We start from the raw sequence: 20,790 nt of genomic DNA on the forward strand, positions 1-20,790 counted from the left end.
TGCACTTTAAGGCAATTACACACTTTGCACAGAGACCAATGTTCCAATGTGTGGGTGGTGCTGAAGTGGGCATAGACGAAAGCAGAGTCCGTTCATTCTTGACGGCTTGTGTTCAAGGGTCAGCCCTCTTTAGCTCTGTTTGCAAGACGAGGGCTTCCTCGCAGCCCTTCCAGGGTTCTACCTGCTTTAGCCACATTAGCTCATTTAGAAAACGGGCGGACTTACACCCACACAGACACCACAGGAAACCACAGAAGGGTTTGGAAGTTACCTGATGTGTGATTCGGAACATTCAGGCAGGCAGCTGTCCTCCGTGCCCGCACGTACAGCAAAGTGGCCCATCTCTGCCTCAGAGTGAACAGGGCAAACGTCACCTTCCACGTGTTCTGGGACCTGCCAAGCCTCTGCTGGCCCGGGCTCCACGTGCAGCCTGGTGAGGCCCAGGGCCCTCTCAGACGCACAGACTCCTTCTCATGGTCTCCTGGTGCCCGGCCAGGGCCAGGCTGAAGTGGACGTTTCCAGCAGCCCTGCTCACCTAGAGCTTCCTGCTGTGGCTCTTGAGATGATCTGTGAAATGGCAGGTCCCCCCCGCCAGGTCTCCCCACAGGGCCTGCAGGCCCCTGGCTTCCCTTGGGACCCCCGACCCCCACCCAGGTTCACGTACTGCAGGGCAGCAGACGGCTTGAAGTGCCCTGGTCCTGCCTGGCCACAGCAGCACCTTCTTCGTGTGGCATTGCTGGCGGCTGCTCCTGCTGGAGACACCCTGGGGCCCTGCCCACCCACACCCTCCGCGTGAGGCCTGTTTCTTCCCCAGCCTTGCTGCGGGGTGCCTGGGGTGACAGGCAGTAGGGCTCTCCCCAGCTACGCCACTCTCCTGGCTGGCTCCTGGATGACTGACAGCTGCGGGCTATGGTGAGAAGGCCTGGTACCCCTCCCGAGGATCCATAAACTTCTGCAGCTGGCTTTCGTCCCACATGGCAGTGCCCCCAAGGAGCAAATGAGAAGTTCTCTCGTGAACGTCTCACATGCTGTCTTTGCTTTCCCGCCGCTTCCTGCTGCCTGAAACAAGGTCACGTGAATGGACCTGACTCATGGGGCTCAGAGAAGGAGATGGCTGCGGGAGCAGGTATGGGTGAGGATGGAGGGTCTGGGCAAGCAGGGAGGAGTGGGCAAGGGCATGCCATCATCGACGAACTGAGGGAGCTGTGGACTCAGGCAGGATCAGTTGCTGAGGGCCATGGCGCGGGACAGGGTGGTCCCCAGTCTGCTTTCCCATCTGTGAGTCCCTGAGCTCGTGGCTGCCTGAAAGACCCTCGCTCCCCGCCCACCGTATCGCTGAAGCGGCCACATGATTCAGTGCTGCCCAAAAGCACAAGCGGAAGGGCTCCTCCTGCCGTGAGAGCCGGGCCAGTCAGCCCGGACTGCGAGCTGACGCCGGCAATGGGCTGTCTGAGCTGGGACTGTCACCAGGAGGGCCAGACGCACCCACGTTGTAACTAGTGTTACGCTGGAGGCCCCAGCGATGCCCGTCTCCTGTGATTCATGCCCTTGGGTACACCCCTGCTACGCCCGAGCCCACCCCCTACACACACACACACGCACACGCACGCACAGTGGCTTGGCCACGTGACCTATATAGCCTACCGGACATTAGCACACACGATGCAAAGGCTTGATAAGCACCCGTACAACAGTACTTGCTGTGTTGGTCGCTCAGTCCTGTCCGACTCTTTGTGATCCTGTAGACTGTAGCTCAACAGGCTCCTCTGCCCATGCGATTATTCAGGCAAGAACACTGACGGGGCTGCCATGTCACAGTGCCTACCCTCCTAGAGTGCTCCCTCCTGAACCCAGCTGCCTGCCACACCGTGAGGCAGTGAAGCAACATGAACAAGAACCCAGGCCGACAGCTTCAGCTGAGCTCTGCGCCAAGGGCCAATGCCAACTGCCAGGGGGTGAGTGAGGCCACCCAGGACACGCCAGCCTGACTCAAGCCTCCAAGTGACACAGCCCAGCAGAAGGGCTGCCCGGCTGACCCAGGCAGTCCACAGAATGATAGTACCCAACACTGCTGTCCTTAAGTGACTACGCTTTGCGGTGGTTTTAGTACACGGCAGGAGATCACTGCAGCGGCCAGCGTTTGGGAAGGACAGGTGGTGGGCGGATGAGTGAGGTCAAAGTGGAGATCTCTACCGAGGACCTTGGGAAACGTGTTCAATGTCAAATACATTTAGCATGTCTTTAAAACAGGGTGGGGTCAGGATTCCTGAGACCAGCAGGGAGGGGGAGGGTGAGCAGGGATGCTGCAGAGGCAGGTCTCGCCCACAGCGGTGGAGTCTGAGGATCTTTCTCCAGTGGGGCTGCGCTGGTCCCCCACCCCGCCCTCCCCTGTATGAAGGTACCTCTGGAGACTTCAGCTCCTGAAACAGCAGTGCAGCCACAACTGAGGCTCCTGATCCAAAGAGGCCGGCCTCTCCGCGTCAGGCCCACAGTGAGATGCTTGGGGAGCACCGTCCTGGTTCTGCCCAGGGCCCCGTTTCCCGGCCCGGCCCAGGGCTCCGCGGCCGCAGCTTGCCGACCTTCTTGGGGCCAGGCCCGTCCTGGGCACGCAGGGTGCTGCACGGCACCCCAGCCTCTCACTTTTAGATGCCAGGATGGACACCCGAAGTGGCCCCCAGACACTGCCCACCACCTGCGCTGAGGACCAGTCCTTTTGTCCCCAGAGGCTCTTCTGTCCCTCCACCGCACACGGGCTCCGCGCCTGCGCTCAGGGTGGCAGGGCCACAACAGGGCAGACAGACATCGACAAAAGCCAGGCAGGAGATGAGATCGGGAGTCCTGGCTGGTGGGATCGGGAAGCCAAGGAAGGCAGACGAAGCAGGAAGGGTGAGGAGGGGAGCAAGAGCACACTGGGCATGGCCAGAGGGGCAGAGAGGAGGCTGCAGTGGCCACAGTGGGTTGGGGGGCAGCGTGTGGTCAGGGGCCACTTGGCAGGACCTCCCAGGAGGCGATGGGAGGGCTTGCGTCAGAGCCCCTCCCCGATCTCAGGGAGCTCCAATTCCCCCACCTCCAGCCTCAGCTCAGGACCAAGCTCATCCCCATTTCCCGGGGAGGTGGAGGCCTGGGTACCCACCCTGCTCCTCCTCTGGCCTCCCTGGGGCGGCTGGGGGTGCACTGATGATGGGGGGAGATGCTGACAAGCCAGGGTGGACGGGCCTGGGAGCGGCCAGGAGAGGGCCCTCCGGCTTCCACTTGGCCTCTGTGAGCTCGGCCTCTCTGATCTCCTCCACGACGTACCTCTGTTCCAGAACAGGGTCTGGAGCCGGAGAGGCTGCGAGAAGGCGAAGTTGAGGACCTTGGATCTCACGGCTTTGTTGTTCAGTCGCCAAGTTGTGTCCGACTCTTTGTGACCCCATGGACTGCAGCTCGCCAGGCCTCCCTGTCCATCACCATCTCCCAGAGCTTGCTCAAACTCATGTCCATTGAGTTGGTGATGCCATCCATCTCATCCTCTATTGTTCCCTTCTCCTCCTGCCTTCAATCTTTCCCAGCATCAGGGGCTTTTCCAATGAGTCAGCTCTTTTACCACAAACCTAGCAGCTTAATATAATGCAGATTTATCATCTCACAGCCCTAATTACTTCAGTGGCCTCCCCCCTACAGGAACCACCCGGGGCTCTGAGGCCACGCTGACCAGTGGCAGCAGGCCACAGTCAGTGCTGCTCAGCCTAGGAGGGAGGCCCCAGGTCCTCCTGGACCTCTCTGTGGCCTACTCTTCCCATCCTCCACGGGAACACCCTCTCATCATCCAGATTCTGAAGAGAGAAATTATCCTCATGCCCTGAGCTGTGGATGCTAAACCCAGAACAGATTCTGCCTGGACACTCCCGTCCATGGGAGGCAGAGGTTCCCCCTGGATACCCCTCCTCCATTCCCCCATCCATTCGTACATAAACTGCCCTGAGACCCTGACCCAGGCACTTCTGGTCTGAAAAAGGTCCAAAAAAACCCCACCTTTTCACTCCTCAACAAATTATTGAAACAACAACACATGATTTGTGATGGAGGAAAAATCACACACAGTCAACAGTCCCTTAGAAAAACCACGTTTATTTCTCTGTGATCAACTTCCAACCTACATCTGTATGTGTGCGTGCCTTTACATGGCTGCAGCAACGCAAATCTCTTTTATGCTCAGTTGCTAGCCATATTGTAAGTATTTTCAATACAAAACAAAATCTTTATCATTATGATTCGGCACGGCTGCACAAGTCCTGTGTCCCAGATGAACAATGCGGGGTGACAACACAAACACGACAACTCAGTGTTTTCTGTTCGCTTGGCTCAGCAACTAAAGCGATGCCTCGCATTTCTCAGCAGCAGCCCCTTCCCTCTTGGAGGAATCCACTCAGTCTCCTCTTAGAAGAAACATCATTGTTCATTCACAAGCAACTTCCTCACCCATCTGCCCCTGCTGAAACGAGTCCACAGCACCTGGCAGGACAGCAACATGGGAATCCACTCAAACAGTAATCTCCTGTAACTCTGCAGTCGTTGCAGGGTGTAGCAGTGTGTAGGCTTTTGCTGATACAGATAAAGCATGTAAGGGCCCCAGCCAGAAGTCTCCCTCACTGGGCTCTAGTAGGAGTCTGCCTACTGACTGGGAGGCCAACTCCCTGTCAAGGACTCCTCACTCTGATTACAGAAGAGCCTTGCGGTCCCAGGATTCCAACGTTCGGGCGGGTGGCTTCTCCAGGGGAGCGCAGGCTTTACTCCAGCGTGTGCGTCGTCAGGTACGTGCACCGTCACACGTGGTACAGGCGGGCCCATCCATGACGACTCCACCGTGTCTATCACCGTCCTGTATTCTCCTCAGGAGTTCCCGAACCTACAGCCCAAACAGTGCGGCTCAGGAACACCTCACATCTGTCGGTTCACTGCAGGGCTCAGAGAAGTGCCTTCCCCTGCCAGGGAGGAGCCACCCCTGGAGACCCTCCTCGCACACGAAGGTGTCTGAGAGCCAGTCGGGAGAGTGCGGCCCGTGCTCACTAAACGCCCACGGGCTGCTCGCCGGGGTGTGAGCGCTGGTGTCGGGCGAGGGCGGAGCCTCTCCGGAATGTCTTCCCACACTGCGGACAGTGGCCGGGGCCCGCCCTGCTGTGGAGTCTCTGGTGCACCGCCAGGTGAGAGTTCTGCCGGAAGGACTTGCCGCACTCGGGGCACCGGTATGGCGTCTCCCTGGTGTGGATCCTCCTGTGCTTGGTCAGACAGGAGCTGTCCCTGAAGGCCCGGCCGCACTGATTACACTCGTAGGGCTTCTCGCCGGTGTGAGTCCTCTGGTGCCGGATGAGGCCAGCGATGTTCCGGAACAGCTTCTGGCACTGGTCGCAGCCGTAGGGCTTCTCGCCAGTGTGAATCCTCTGGTGCCGGATGAGGTACGCGCTCTCGATGAAAGTCTTCCCGCACTCTTTGCACTCGAAGGGCTTCTCCCCCGAGTGAATCTTTTGATGCACGATGAGGTGGGAATTGCGGTTGAAGGACTTCCCGCATTCTGTGCACTCAAAGGGCTTCTCTCCAGTGTGAGTCCTCTCGTGCTGGGTGAGGTATGAGCCGTCTCGGAAGGCCTTTCCGCATCTGCTGCATTCATAGGGCTTCTCGCCAGTGTGGATCCTGAGGTGCACGGTGAGGTGGGAGATGTCTGTAAAAGGCTTCCCACACTCGTTACAGCGGTATGGCTTCTCCCCCGTGTGAGTCCTCTGATGGAGGATCAGGGACGAATTTCGGTTGAAGGTTTTCCCACATTCCGGACACTCATAAGGTTTCTCCCCGGTGTGAATTCTCTGGTGTTGTGTCAGAGCTGACCCATCACTGAAGGCCTTCCCGCATTTACTGCACTTGTAGGGCTTCTCTCCTGTATGGATTCTTTGGTGCACAATTAGGTTGTAGTTCTTGCTGAAGGACTTTCCACACTCATTACAAGTGTAAGGCTTCTCCCCAGTGTGAGTTCGGTGATGCAAGACAAGAGAAGAGTTTCGCTTGAAGCACTTGCCGCACTCGGTACATTTATACAACTTCTCTCCAGGGCTGCTCCTCCTGCTTTCACTAAGAGATGGACTCAGGGTAAAAAGGCCCCCAAAGTCCTCGCCTTCATACAGTCTCTTCCCTCGTGTCACGATTTTCTGTTGGCCAAGGGGGGTAAAGTGGCTGAGAGGCCTAACACTGTCAGGGCATCTATAAGGCGTCTCTCGGGTCTGAGTTCTTCCACACTGAGTCACTTCCACGGAATGGCCGAAGGCTTTCCCACAGGAGTCCCTGTCACCCGCTCTCTTAGCTGTGTAGCTCTTCTGACCATTATGTGAAGCTGGGTCACAATCCAGACTTTTAACATCTGAGCCACCTACACGGAAACCGTTTGTCGCAGGAACTCTCTGACCTTGTGGAAGATCTGCGCTCACGCTCAAATGCTTCCTAAACCCAGGATGTTCAGGAGCTGCCTCCCGGGCCCCTGGCTCCTCCTGAGTTAAGGCTGATCGCCTCGAACGTCCCTCTGGGTTCTCAGAGTCCCAGCTGGCCCCTGGAGTGCAAAGGCGAGGAGCCTCTCTCGTGAATGCCTCCATCTCCACGTCGCAGGACAGTCCTTCCTCAGGCACATTCCAAGCTGTCATTTTCAATCTTCTGTCCCGGGCTGGAAAGTAAAGAGTGAAAAAGACTTAAGCCCACGAAGCTGAGTCTAGAAGAGGAATGAAAAACAGTGATAGGCCAGGTGTGTGTTTGTGTCTTTTCACTTGTTTTCTTTTTGAAATTCATATATGAACAGTGAAAGTCAAGGATGGAGCCAAGAGCAAGTTCAAGAAGAACCATGTGGCATTTCCCTCTTCCCAGAGACCAGACAGGAGGAATGGTGCTGGGGTGATGGTCACTAAGAGGACTAGTCTCAGACAAGGGAGACCAGGGGCCATGTCACGGCTCACACGGGAGCACCATCTCAGCCACTCTGTGCTCGTCCTCATGACCCCTCCCCACCAGTGGTCAGCACATACTCCAGAGCAACACCCAGCAATGGTCTTACATCAGCACTGAACAGGCAGTCCTCAACCACCTCTGTGGTCAGAGCTCTGCCTTTATGGACTGGACACAGCATGAGCCTACTTTCCTGAAACCTGACATTCCGAGATCTGTCATCAACCTCCCTGTAAAACTTCCAAGTCCACAAAGCAGTGGTTCTCAACCCCCAAAAGACACCAGGCAGCATGTGGGGACAGTTCTGGTTGACACGACTAGGGAGCAGATGCTACTGGAAACTAGGGATGTTGCTGAACACCCTTGAAAACACAACACAGCCCTTCACAACAGTGACCAGACCCGAAGGTCAACAGTGTTGCAACAGAAAAATCCTATTAGAGGAGGAAAAAATAAAGACAAACAAAAAACCCAGATTGATCCAGAAGAAGGTGGTAAGGTAAAAGTTCAGAAAGGACACATTAGAATAGAAACTATAAAATAGGACATCACCAATAACAATAAATGTAAATGACTTTGATGGGTAAGATAAAGACACTGTGTCAGACTGTGTTAAAAAAATGTGTTTGTAACAGACACCAAAAGCAAAACAACACAGAAGACAAAACCAAAGGTTTGAGCAGACACATGCTCTCCAAACAGAGACTGTTGGTTCTTTGCTAACCAACAACAAACTTCAAAGATGACAACAGGGCTCTGTCACAGTCTACATTAACATTTTGCCTGCAAACACACCACAAGGTCAGCAAATATAACCATACTGGGTGGGTTCAACAGGCCTCCTTCCGAAATGGAAATACAGAAAGACTGAATACAGACACGCATGAGAATGTAATTAGCCTGGCCACACAGCTGCATGAAGGACCACTGCCAACAATCAGAGCCAAAGGCTTCCCACAAGTGGAACATACGCTACACTGGCCATAAACCCGGCCAAAGAACAGGTTCAACAAAGGCCAGACCACAGTCTTTTGACTACAGATGCAGTCAAGTTAAACACCAGTAACAGGAGGTGTGGCGGCCTGGGCGGGAGCAGGGCTTGGGGTGGACTGGATACATGTGTGTGTGCAGCTGAGTCCCTTCGCTGTTCACGTGAAATTATTACACCACAACACTGGTAATCAGCTATGCCCCAGTACAAAATAAAAAGTTTAAAGTTAAGGGAGAAAAAAAATACAGTAACAGAATGAGCATCAAATACACAAGAAAATAATTAAGTTTTTTAAAACGCTCTTTATTTGGAAGAGTGAAAACCTGTTTCTCAGTAATTCACAGATCAAATAGAAATCCTGATGAAAATTAGCAAGCACTGACTTAGAAAACAGAGAACAGAACCACCGATGATGATGACACAGCTCAAAACACGTGGCAAAGGAAGACGCAGCTAAAGTAGTTCCTCGGCAGAAGATGTTGGTCTTTAATGCTGGGCGTCTGGGGAGAGGCCTGAGCTGGGTTTTTTTATTTGTTTGTTTGTGGCCGAGCTGCACAGCTTGCACGGAGAAGGCAATGGCACCCCATTCCAGTACTCTTGCCTGGAAAATCCCATGGACGGAGGAGCCTGGTGGGCTGCAGTCCATGGGGTCGCTAAGAGTCGGACACGACTGAGCGACTTCACTTTCACGCATTGGAGAAGGAAATGGCAACCCACTCCAGTGTTCTTGCCTGGAGAGTCCCGGGGACGGGGGAGCCTGGTGGCTGCCGTCTACGGGGTCTCACAGAGTCGGACACGACTGGAGCGACTTAGCAGCAGCAGCAGCACTGCTTGTGGATCTTAGCTCCCCAACCAGGGACTGCGCCTGTGCCCTCAGCAACGAAGCGCAGAGTCCTAATCACCAGACCTCCAAAGAATTCCCCAATGCTTGTATTTTAAAGAGAAGGCTGAAAGGTAATGAGATCATTGTTCAAATTTAAGAAGCTACACAGGAAACCAACAGAAGGTGGTAAGAAGGAGATAATAAAGGTAAAGGCAAAAATTACAGAAGCCAAAAACAAAGAAACATCCAAGAATATGAAGAAAACCAAAAGTCTGTTACATGAAACAACTAATGAAATCATTTTTGACAAGAATAATCATTAAAAAATAAGAAGGCATACAAGGTGATATTCAGCTTTAATTAAGGGGGATTTAATTAAGAAAGAGAAGAAAGTTATCAAAACGGCAACATTGGATTTATCCCAGGAAAGCAAGGACTATGAAATATTAGAATATCTACTGATACGATTCCCCACATTTTCAGATCAACATAGAAGACACCCCCTACACCCAAGAGGAGAGTGAAAAAGTTGGCTTAAAGCTTAACATTCAGAAAACTAAGATCATGGCATCCGGTCCCATCACTTCATGGCAATTAGATAGGGAAACAGTGGCTGACTTTATTTTTGGGGGCTCCAAAATCACTTCAGATGGTGATTGCAGCCATGAAATTAAAAGATGCTTACTCCTTGGAAGAAAAGTTATGATCAACCTAGACAGCATATTAAAAAGCAGAGACATTACTTGGTCAACAAAGGTCCGTCTAGTCAAGGCTATGGTTTTTCCAGCAGTCATGTATGGATGTGAGAGTTGGACTATAAAGAAAGCTGAATGCCAAAGAATTGATGCTTAGAACTGTGGTGTTGGAAAAGACTTTTCAGAGTCCCTTGGACTGCAAGGAGATCCAACCAGTCCATCCTAAAGGAAATCAGTCCTGGGTGTTCATTGGAAGGACTGATGTTGAAGCTGAAACTCCAATATTTTGGCCACCTGATGTGAAGTGCTGACTCATTTGAAAAGACCCTGATGTTGGGAAAGATTGAAGGCAGGAGGAGAAGGGGACGACAGAGGATGAGATGGTTAGATGGCATCACCGACTCAATGGACATGAGTTTGGGTAAACTCCAGGAGCTGGTGATGGACAGGGAGGCCTGGTGTGCTGTGGTTCATGGGGTTGCAAAGAGCTGGACACAACCGAGGGACTGAACTGAACTGATATGATTCCCCACATTTTCAGATCAACACAGAAGACACTCCCTACACCCCATCTCAATAAATTCAGAAAGTAATCTGAACAAATCTCACCCAGACTCATGATCAAAATGCTCTCAGATTAAAGCAACAGACCCCTTTACCGTATGTCAATAAACTGATAAAATATTTTAAGGTTGCATGTTTCCAAATTGGCCTTCTGATTAGACTGGAGCCTGGGCATCCTACAGCTGTCCTGTGGAAACAAGAGATGGAGAGCATCTCCCTACATGTGTGAAGGGGAGGATGAGTGTGTGCACTTAAAAGAGGTAAGTCAGATATGTAAGTCATCATATATAAGATGATACCACTTAGTGAAACTTTTGACACACAAAATATTCTCGAAGTAAAAATATTAAAATGCCCTGGCAACATGCCTAACAAAGCTGTGATCATGACTGTTTTGGAAGTGTGGAAGGCCACAGGCCTTGAGGAGCAAAAGCAGTGTCCATTTTATCTATAATAAATACTTCTTTTATTGAAATGAGATTTACATATCTCTAAGCAAGTAAAAAGACAAGCTACCAAATCAGAGGAAATATTTACAATGCATGAATCTGATAAAGGACTTGTAGAAGGTATTAAAAAAATTCTGATAGCCCAATAATAACAGGACAACCCAAATTTTTTAAATAGGCAAAGGATCTGAATGGATATTTCTCCAAAGACGACCAACAGATGGCCAGTAAGCACATGAAAAGATGCTCAACATCACTGGTCATTAGGGAAATGCTAATCAAAACCACAGTGAGATGCCACTTTACACCTACCAGTGTGCCCAATATTAAAAGAAAAACAGACAATAACTGGGAGTTCCCTGGCAGTTCAGTGGTTAGGACTCAGTGCTTTAACTGCCATGGGCCTGGGTTCAATCCCTGAGGTGGTGGGAAGTGCCCTGGTGGTTACTGCAAACAGAACAAATTATCTCAAGTATATAGGAGGATATTAGAACAGACTTCAGGGCAACAGTATTAAATTAGGGTAATTAATGAAGGAACTGAACTGAATTTCATTAATTAAGGTTGTTTTTAAAATCTATTATTACCCTCATACATATCTGTGTATTGCTATTTTTGGCAGTACAATGATATAAAAATTATGTGGTAAAAAATTCATCCTCATGCTCTTCACAAATGTGGGGAGTTCTCTGTTTCCTTCACACACATACACTCTTCCTCTGACCTGACCTCAGATATTCACAACCACTTCTCTGGAGCCCCAGCATGACTAATTTCCCCTAGCCTTCTCTTCCCCATGGCCACCAAATAAGGTGGTCTTAAAGGTTTTTTACACTGAATGCTGCCCCAGCACATGCTGAGACTTCAGCTCTGTCTGGAGAACTGTTTTCTGCAATAAATCATCCTGATGTTGCTGCAGGTCACAGCAGAGGGGGTGATGGATCCCACACCTGTCACCCCAGATCATCCAAACAGCCTGGGTTGCCTCAACTGAGTTAAGTGCTTAGAACCTGCTTCCACCAAGGTACGTTCTTCCATTCCTATTTAATACACCTGGTCTGGACCCACCCACAACATTCATATTCCAGCAGGATCCAGTCACACCTCCCCTCATTCAGTTTCACTGAGGACAATGAGTTCTGATTGTCCTATTTCTCTTAATCCAAACCTATAATCTCCCAGCTGAGCGCCGAAGAATTGATGCTTTTGAACTGTGGTGTTGGAGAAGACTCTTGAGAGTCCCTTGGACTGCAAGGAAATCCAACCAGTCCATTCTAAAGGAGATCGGTCCTGGGTGTTCTTTGGAAGGACTGATGCTAAAGCTGAAACTCCAGTCCTTGGCCACCTCATGTGAAGAGTTGACTCATTGGAAAAGACTCTGATGCTGGGAGGGATTGGGGGCAGGAGGAGAAGGGGACGACAGAGGATGAGATGGCTGGATGGCATCACCGACTCGATGGATGTGAGTTTGAGTGAACTCCGGGAGATGGTGATGGACAGGGAGGCCTGGCGTGCTGTGATTCATGGGGTTGCAAAGAGTTGGACATGACTGAGTGACTGAACTGAACTGAACTGATAATCTCCAGCACCAGATATCTTCCTATGTCTTTAGGTAGCTGTGCCAAGCATTTAAACACAGAAATACATTTTTAAATACAAATGCCTTTTATTGATTCTTTACATTTACTTTTTAAAATTATACGGATATTTAATATTATCCATAGAATTCTTTTCAGGATGGTAAAAGGCACATTGCAACTATCGATCTTAAAGAGTGAACATTACAGAAAAATTAAGTCAAAATGCATCATAAGCATAAATATACAAGCTAAAACTACAAAACTCTTAAAAGACAAACACAGGCATAAATCTTCAGAAACCTAAGTATAACACCAAAAGCAAACTGACACAGGAGGTGAAATGGACTAAGCAAAATTAAACTGCTTGTGCTTCAAAGAGTGTTACTAACAAAGTTAAAAACACAATCCATGAGACTGGATCAAATACGTGAAAATCATATACCTGATGAGGCACTGGTATCCAGAATAAACTATACTTACAATTCAATAATAAAAAGATCGATAACCCATTTCATAAATGGGCAAAGGGTCCACATAGTGTTACAAAGAAGATAAACAAACAGCCAATAAGCACAATGAAAAGAAGCTTAATATCACTAACCACCAGTTCAGTTCAGTTCAGTTCAGTCGCTCAGTCGTGTCCAACTCTTTGCAACCCCATGAATCGCAGCACGCCAGGCCTCCCTGTCCATCATCAACTCCCGGAGTTTACCCAAACTCATGTCCATCGAGTCGGTGATGCCATCCAGCCACCTCATCCTCTGTCGTCCCCTTCTCCTCCTGCCCCCAATTCCTTCCACTAACTATCGGGAATTATAAATCAAAACCACATCGAGATACCATTTCACACCCCCGAGGATGGCTACAATTAGTTCCACTCCTAGGTTATCTAAGAGAAATGAAGACATATGTCCACAAAAAAAACCCCACAAAATTTGTATGTGAATGTTCACAGAAGCATTATTCTATGAAAGCAACTTAGATGGCTATCATCTGATGGATGGATAAAAAATTTAATATATTCATACAATGGAATATTATTCATCTATAAAAATGAACCAAGTACCAACACATGTTACCATGTGGATGAACCTAGAAAACACTGATAAGTGAAAGACGCCAGAACAACAGATTACACATTGTATGACCATCAATGTGAAATGTCTAGAATAGCAAATTCAGAGGCGGAAAGCAGGGTAGTAATTGCCTAGGCCTGAGAGGAATAGAGCAAATGGGAGTGAGAGCTAGTGCTAATGCGCATTTCCTGTCAGAGGATGATGAAAATATTCTAAAACTGGTGTTGGTAATGGATGTACAACTTAGTGAATTTACCAGAAAGCACTGAACTGTGTATCTTAAGAGGGTGTATTATATGGTATGTGAACTATACTTTAACACAATTATTAAAGAAAAAAAAAAAAAAAAGCAGGTACTGAAACTGTTGGGAGTCAGAATTACTGGTCCAGACTCCACTTGGCATGTTTCTGGTACCTTGAAATTTAAAGCTTATGGAGAATTCCATACAACAGTGTCAAGTAAAAAATAAATAAAGTTTATGGAGAATTCCATTCCCAGGTACTCACCTCTGAAGGGCTTTTCCCCCAGTCTCTATGACCCTGCAGAAGAATTCATTTAATCCCAACGACTGGATGTTTAACATCAGCGGTTGCTAGACTGCAGCTGTCTGATGCCATCTGCATGGTTCTTGACATCTCTGTGGACCAAACATGGTAACGTTTACTTGCTCAAATGTTTACTTGTTCAAAGGATACATTCTTTAACAAAAATAAACTGTTTGCCACTAATGTTAGCCCTGTCCTAATAAAGTTACCCATCTGATTACCAATTGTGATTAACAGTCTGACTTCATTTTTGATGACTAACTGCTGGCAGCTTTCCACTTCCATCCTCATCATCACCTATTGCCCCTTCTCCTTCTGCAAACTAGGCAAACAAACAAGAAAGCCTGAAAAAGGAGAGAGAGAACCAAAGTGCTTTCTCCTTGCAGTTGGCAGGAAGTTCAAACCATCCAAGCCTCAATCAATGCAAGGCCACCATCATCCCAATTCCATTCTCCAATCACTATAAAAGCCCAAAGAAAGACTTCAGTCATGGTCCAGTGAGTAGGACTCTGCACTTTCAAGGACCTGGAGTTCAATCCTTAATTGATCCCACAAGCTTCTCACTAATAAATAAATAAAGCCTAGCAAGTTTTTTTGTGGTCTCTCTTGATTTTTCTGGATCACTTTAGGAAGCCTGCCCTGCTCTCACAAAATAAGTCTCATCCTGTGAGTAACACACCGTTTATCTTCTTGGGTTGTCTGTAAAATGCACAAAAGAGTGTGTCTTTATGTGTTTGGGGCTTACCTGGTGGCTCAGACAGTAAAGAATCCACCTGCAATGACGCAGACGTGGGTTCCATCTCTAGGCTGGGAAGATCCCCTGGAGGAGGGCATGGCAACCCACTCCAATATTCTTGCCTGGAGAATCGCCATAGACAGAGGACTCTGGCGGGCTACAGTCCACAGGGTTGCAAAGAGTCAGAAATGACCGAGGGACTAAGCACAACACAGCACAATATGTGTGTTTGAGGCAGGGCGAAAAGAAAGGTAAGCTAATGAGGCAAAGTGTTAATAACTTGATAATCTGGATGGTTTTACAAGTGTTCATTGAACTATTTCTGCAACACTTCTGTAAGTGTAATACTTTTCAAAAAAAAAGTTGGGTAGGAGGAAGAGAAACAAGCAATAGAAGGGAGAAAAGTTACTGGCTGTGGGTTGAAAAAAACTAAAAAAGCCTGGTGTTAAAACATATTTTTACAAGCCCAAGTCCTTAAATTTTTTTTTAAATTGACAAAAGATAAAGAAGTATGTCAAGGCTGTATATTGTCACCCTGTTTATTTAACTTATATGCAGAGTACATCATGTGAAATGTCGGGCTGGATGAAGCACAAGCTGGAATCAAGACTGCCAGGAGAAATATCAATAATCTCAGATACGAAAATGACACCACCCTTATGGCAGAAAGTGAAGAGGAACTAAAGAGCCTCTTGATGAAAGTGAAAGAGGAGAGTGAAAAAGCTGGCTTAAAACTCAACATTCAAGATACTAAGATCACAGCATCTGGTTCCATCACTTCATGGAAAATAGATGGGGAAACAATGGAAACAGTGACAGACTTAATTTTCTTGGGCTCCAAAATCACTGTGGACAGTGAGTGCAGCCATGAAATTAAAAGACGCTTGCTCCTTGAAAGAAAAGCTATGATCAACCTAGACAGCATATTAAAAAGCAGAGACATTACTTTGCCGACAAAGGTCCATATAGTCAAAGCTATGGTTTTTCCAGTAGTCATGTATGGATACGAGAGCTGGACTATAAACAAAGCTGAGCACTGAAGAACTGATGCTTTTGAACTGTGGTTTTGGAGGAGACTCTTGAGAGAGTCCCTTGGACTGCAAGGAGATCCAACCAGTCCATCCTGAAGGAAATCAGTACAGAGTATTCATTGGAAGGACTGACACTGAAGCTGAAGTTCCAATACTTTAGCCACCTGATGCAAAGAAATGACTCATTGTAAAAGACCCTTATGCTGGGAAAGATAGAGGGCAGGAGGAGAAGGGGACAACAGAGGCTGAAGTGGCTGGATGGCATTACCGACTCGATGGACATGAGTTTGAGCAAGCTCCTGGAGTTGGTGATGGACAGGGAAGCCTGGTGTGCTGCAGGCCATGGGGTGGCAAAGAGTCAGACACGACTGACTGAACTGAAAGGATCTTTTGGGGTAATGGTAATTTGGACAAAAGTTTGAATTACATTTGTCACAACTCATCCAGTGGTGCATTTCACTGTAAGTCAGTTTTCCCTCAAAAATGTAAAGAGCAATACTGAACTCTAACTGATGTTAAGCACAGTGAGGTGTTTGAGGGGGTAAGTAATAATGATAGTCTGTCATTTATTTTGAATGTATCCCCAAAAGATTTTTGAGCAAACTCAGGGAGACAGTGAAGGACAGGGAAGCCTGCTGCCATGTAGTCCATGGGGTCGCAGTCAGACACGACTTAGCAACTGCGCAACAACACAAAATGATTGCTGGATGGTTAAAGGGTGGACAAAGGGAACAAATACAGAGCATACAGCAAGCAGAGCAGGTGTTAATGGATTAGTATGGGGACGTACGAGTAACTCAACCTCACTATATGTAGAAAAACTTACCCTAACCTACTGGGTGAAGAAGAGCTAAGGAAAGGAACCACTAAACCAAGAAAGAGGACTTCCCTGGTGGCCCAGTGGCTAAGACTTCACTCTCCCCAGGCAGGGCGCTCAGGTGTGAGCCCTGGTCAGGGAACTAGATTCCACATGCCACAACTAAGACCCAGAGCAGCCAAACAAATATTACCAAAAAGAAAAAAAATTCAAGGAAGAGGAAAGTGAAAAGGCCACTAACAGGTGGGGAAAAGCGGTTTTCACTGAGAACCCCGCAAGACCTGATTTTGCAGCTCTTAGGTGGTAAAATACAGGTGATCTGACACCTGCTGGTCCGCCGGGCGGTCGGAAACCGCACAGTCCGTGGGCGCGATGGGGCCACCTTGGCCAGACACCTACCGATGCCCACACCCGCTCGCCCGACACCTGGCAGGAGAAGGGCGGCAGACCTGGGGGTCGCCCAGCAGCCGGGCTCGGACACCTAGCAGGCAGGGGCAAAACGGTCCCTGCCGAAGGGCCGGCTGGCTCCTCACGAGCGCGGAACCGCCGGGCCATGCGATGGAAATGGCTAGGGCGTTCTCACCAGGAGAGGGGGCGTCCACACCCGCCGGGGGGCATCCTCACTTGCAGAAGGAGGGGGCGTCCTCACCCCCAGGAGAGGGGCATCTACATACACGCGGGCGTCCTCACTGCCGCCGGCCGACGCGTCGCTCTTGAGCCACTCGAGCCCAGCGGACACCGCCCCCGCCACAGACACCCCACCCTCGAGGGGAAGCCGCGGCGCTAAAGAACGAGCGGCGCGGCGAACTCACCCCCGGCAGGTCGGCAACGCCGGCCACGGCGGCGGCCATGTTCCTGCGAATGAGCGTGCGCGCGGCGGGACCGGAAGTGCGCGTCCCGGGGCTCCGCGGACCCCGCCCGCCCCGCGTACAGAACCGCGCCTTTCGCTTCCTACCCGCGCCAGGGCGGGCCCGCGCCGGGTCCGGTCCCCGCTCCCTGGGCTGGGGTCGGCCCCAGGGTTCCGGGCTCCCTCTGCCCGCCCGGCGCCCAGCCTTCGCCTCTAGCCCGGGGCTTCAGAGAAGTGCATTGGGGCAGAGATGTCCTTTCGCCGCATCTACTAATTCAGTTATTTATGGCGATCAGTGTGGGTTCGCCGACATTTATTTTCGCCTACGGCTTTCATCCGAGGACATCATTATTGTGCAGCCCTATTTTTGTGTACTGCATCAGTTCAGTTCAGTCGCTCAGTCGTGTCCGACTCTTTGCGACCCCATGAATCGCAGCACGCCAGGCCTCCCTGTCCATCACCATCTCCCGGAGTTCACTCAGACTCACGTCCATCGAATCAGTGATGCCATCCAGCCATCTCATCCTCTATCGTCCCCTTCTCCTCCTGCCCCCAATCCCTCCCAGCATCAGAGTCTTTTCCAATGAGGCAACTCTTCGCATGAGGTGGCCAAAGTACTGGAGTTTCAGCTTTAGCATCATTCCTTCCAAAGAACACCCAGGGCTGATCTCCTTTGTGTACTGCATAGATTGCCGAAATAATTCTATGCCATCCCTTCTTTGTTGTTTTTAAGAAAAATATGTTCAAATTCAGATAAGGGCAACTCAGTATCAATTAACAGTACAGTTATTTACTTAGAAATCTAAACAGAAAAAAAAAAAAGAAATCTAAACAGAAGCTACACATTTTTGGATTTGATATGACAATTAGTTAAGGATTTTTTGATGGATTAGGACTGCGAATGAACGTATGTGTTGTGGAAAAATCACCATACAAAAATAATGTAACAAGCAGTTAGAAAGTATGCTTTGAAAAGGTCGCAGTTTTGTGTATGTATATAAAACAATCCAAAAAGAAATCATTCATGTATATACAAAAAATAATAAGTTGCCATACTTCCAGCATGAATGTGTGTATGGGGGTGGGGGGGCGGTGATCCTCAGAGTAAGCCCAGGCAGGACATGTCTGGGAGGCCTAGGAGACCAGGCTCAATCCCTACACAGCCAAAGTCAAGGTTAAGGAAACAATTCTCAAAGAATCTTGCCCAATATTTATACCTTTTTGCCTTCATATTGGTGATCGTAGGGTTTTTTTTAATTGAAATACAATTTATTTACAATATTGCCTTAGTTTCAGGTGTGTGTGCCTGCTGAGTCACTTCATTTGTGTTCGACTCTTTGCAACCCCATGGACTGTAGCTCGCCAGGCTCCTCTGTCCATGGGATTCTCTGAGCAAGAATACTGGAGTGGGTCACCATGCCCTCCTCCAGGGCATCTGACTCAGGGATCAAGATGATAGTTTACGGTGAACAATGTTGGATTCGTGATATCCGAAGATAAAGATTTAGCTTCGGGACCAGGGACCAGGCTTCAGACAGTCAGACTTCGTGTGGCAGAAGTTTTATTACCGTGAAGGACAGAGAAAGCTTCTGACGGAGACATCAGAAGGGGGATGAAGAGTGCCTGCTGGCTAGGCTTCCGGGTCTCCTGCATTGGCCGGCGGGTTCTTTACCACTGGCTCCATCTGGGACGCCCTTAGTTTCAGGTGAAAACCAAAGTGATTCGGTTATTTTTTTCAGATTCCTTCCCTCAATAGGTTATTATAAGATACTAACTATAGTTCCCTGTGCTATACAGTAGATCCTGTTGCTTATCTATTTTATACATTGTAGTTTGAATCTGCTAATCCCATATTCCTAAATCATCCCTGCCTCCCTCTCTTCCCCCTTTGGTAACCGTAAGTTTGGTGCCAAACCAAATGCCAGTGCTACCCTCAACTCCAACTCCTCTCACAGTACTGCCTGTCTGGGTTCCTAGCATTTCCACTCTTTGCCTGGTGCAGGCCAAGTCTTCACTGGTGTCTGGATTCCCCTCATATCCTACCTGTGACTGGATAGCATGTCCTGCCAGCATCATGCCGACCCCTACCTAGAATGCACCCGTCTCTGCCTGCCTGACAGCCAGCATCTCTTACAGTGATCCTGTCATCAGCCTCCCTGCTGTCCTTTTTCCCAACTCAATTTACCCATAGCAGCCAGAGGGTTCTCCTGCCCCTTGCCTCCTTTACTCAAAAGTTTCAAGGGCTGCCGCTCTCTCAGTGGGGAAAGACCATACTGTAGCCTGAGAGGTGGCCAGGTCAGCTCAGTTGCCTTTCTGAGCTCATCATCCACATCTTTCTCTCTGCCTCAGCTCCAGCCACACCGGTCCTCTCCCTGGTGCTCACATGCACAGTACACTTCCACCTCAGGGCCTTTGCACATGCTCTTCCCCCTTGCCCAGAGTATGTTTCCACCAGATACATGCTCAGCTCTTTCCTTCTTCTAAGTCTTTGTTCTACCTGGCACACACTAGGTACTTAGTGAACATTCATTGGCTGAAAACTAGTCAGTTGATTGTTGGTCCCAACTTTTCACCGCCTTTCCTGAAGAAGGGTTACATGTCCTGACATGTTGCTAGTGACTTGCAAAGTATCCCTGTGCAGGTGGGAAGGAGGCATATATATGTGACATATATATGTGTGTGTGTGTGTGTGTGTAATATACATCAGTTCAGTTCAGTCGCTCAGTCATGTCTGACTCTGCGACCCCATGGACTGCAGCACATCAAGCTTCCCTGTTCATCACCAACTCCCAGAGCTTACTCAAACTCATGTCCATCGAATTTGTGATGCCATCCAACCATCTCATCCTCTGTGGTCCCCTTCTCCTCCTGCCTTCAATCTTTCCCAGCATCAGGGTCTTTTCCAATGAGTCAGTTCTTCGCATCAGGTGGCCAAAGTATTGGAGTTTCAGCTTCAGCATCAGTCCTTCCAATGAATATTCAGGACTGATTTCCTTTAGGATAGACTGGTTTGATCTCCTTGCAGTCAAAGGGCCTCTCAAGAGTCTTCTCCAACACCACAGTTCAAAAGCACCAATTCTTCAGCACTCAACTTTCTTTATACATAAATGTCTATATTTGCATATGGGTGGTGCAGTGGTAAAGAATCCACCTGCCAATGCAGGAGACACACAAGAGACGTGGGTTGAATCCCTGAGTCAGGAAGACCCCCTGGAGGAGGAAGTGGCAACCTACTCCAGTATTCTTGCCTGGGAAATCCCATGGACAGAGGAGCCTGGTGGGCTATAGTCCATAGGGTCACAAAAAGTCAGACACGACTGAGCACTGAGCACTTACACTTTTTTTTCCAGGTCGGGAAACCCAATTCAAAAGCAAAGAGTTAACCAGAAAGCAGAGCATTTCTCCTAGAATCATGTGCTGCTTGAAAACAGAAAGATTCGTAAAGGATGAACTACATCCCTCCACGTTTGGCAGAGACTAGGAACAAGACTCACTTACAGCAGCTGTAGGAGAACCAGGAGAGAGAGGTGGAATACATGGCCCTTGAGGAAACACTGTTTCAAGACAACGGGAGCAAGAATAATACGCTTGGGGGAAAAGTTAATTAGGACTGTCCTTCCTTCTTCCTCTATTCAGTGACATCAGAGAAGTCATACTCAAGAGGGATCATACAAA

At 49.1% G+C, this 20,790-nt stretch overlaps 1 protein-coding gene across 7 annotated transcripts; it reads right to left on the reverse strand.

Annotated features, from left to right (window-relative positions):
• Positions 1 to 4,090: 4,090 nt before the first annotated feature.
• Positions 4,091 to 17,147, reverse strand: ZNF329 (zinc finger protein 329). Of its 7 annotated transcripts, none has more exons than XM_070772430.1 (4): positions 17,081 to 17,099; positions 14,430 to 14,577; positions 13,646 to 13,776; positions 4,091 to 6,685 (listed from the first exon to the last, which is right to left on the reverse strand). In XM_070772430.1, the coding sequence occupies exon 4, from the start codon at positions 6,663 to 6,665 to the stop codon at positions 5,049 to 5,051; it is 1,617 nt and encodes a 538-aa protein (XP_070628531.1). In that variant the 5' UTR covers positions 6,666 to 6,685; positions 13,646 to 13,776; positions 14,430 to 14,577; positions 17,081 to 17,099; the 3' UTR covers positions 4,091 to 5,048. The 7 variants fall into 7 exon arrangements, with proteins under 7 accessions (XP_070628531.1, XP_070628529.1, XP_070628530.1 ...); XM_070772428.1 differs by lacking the exon at positions 17,081 to 17,099 and adding an exon at positions 16,852 to 17,074; XM_070772429.1 differs by lacking the exon at positions 17,081 to 17,099 and adding an exon at positions 16,852 to 17,074 and having other exon boundaries at positions 14,430 to 14,620.
• Between the last annotated feature and the right edge of the window lie 3,643 nt (positions 17,148 to 20,790).

Source organism: Bos indicus, chromosome 18, assembly GCF_029378745.1.
Source record: "Bos indicus isolate NIAB-ARS_2022 breed Sahiwal x Tharparkar chromosome 18, NIAB-ARS_B.indTharparkar_mat_pri_1.0, whole genome shotgun sequence".
Taxonomy (NCBI): domain Eukaryota; kingdom Metazoa; phylum Chordata; class Mammalia; order Artiodactyla; family Bovidae; genus Bos; species Bos indicus.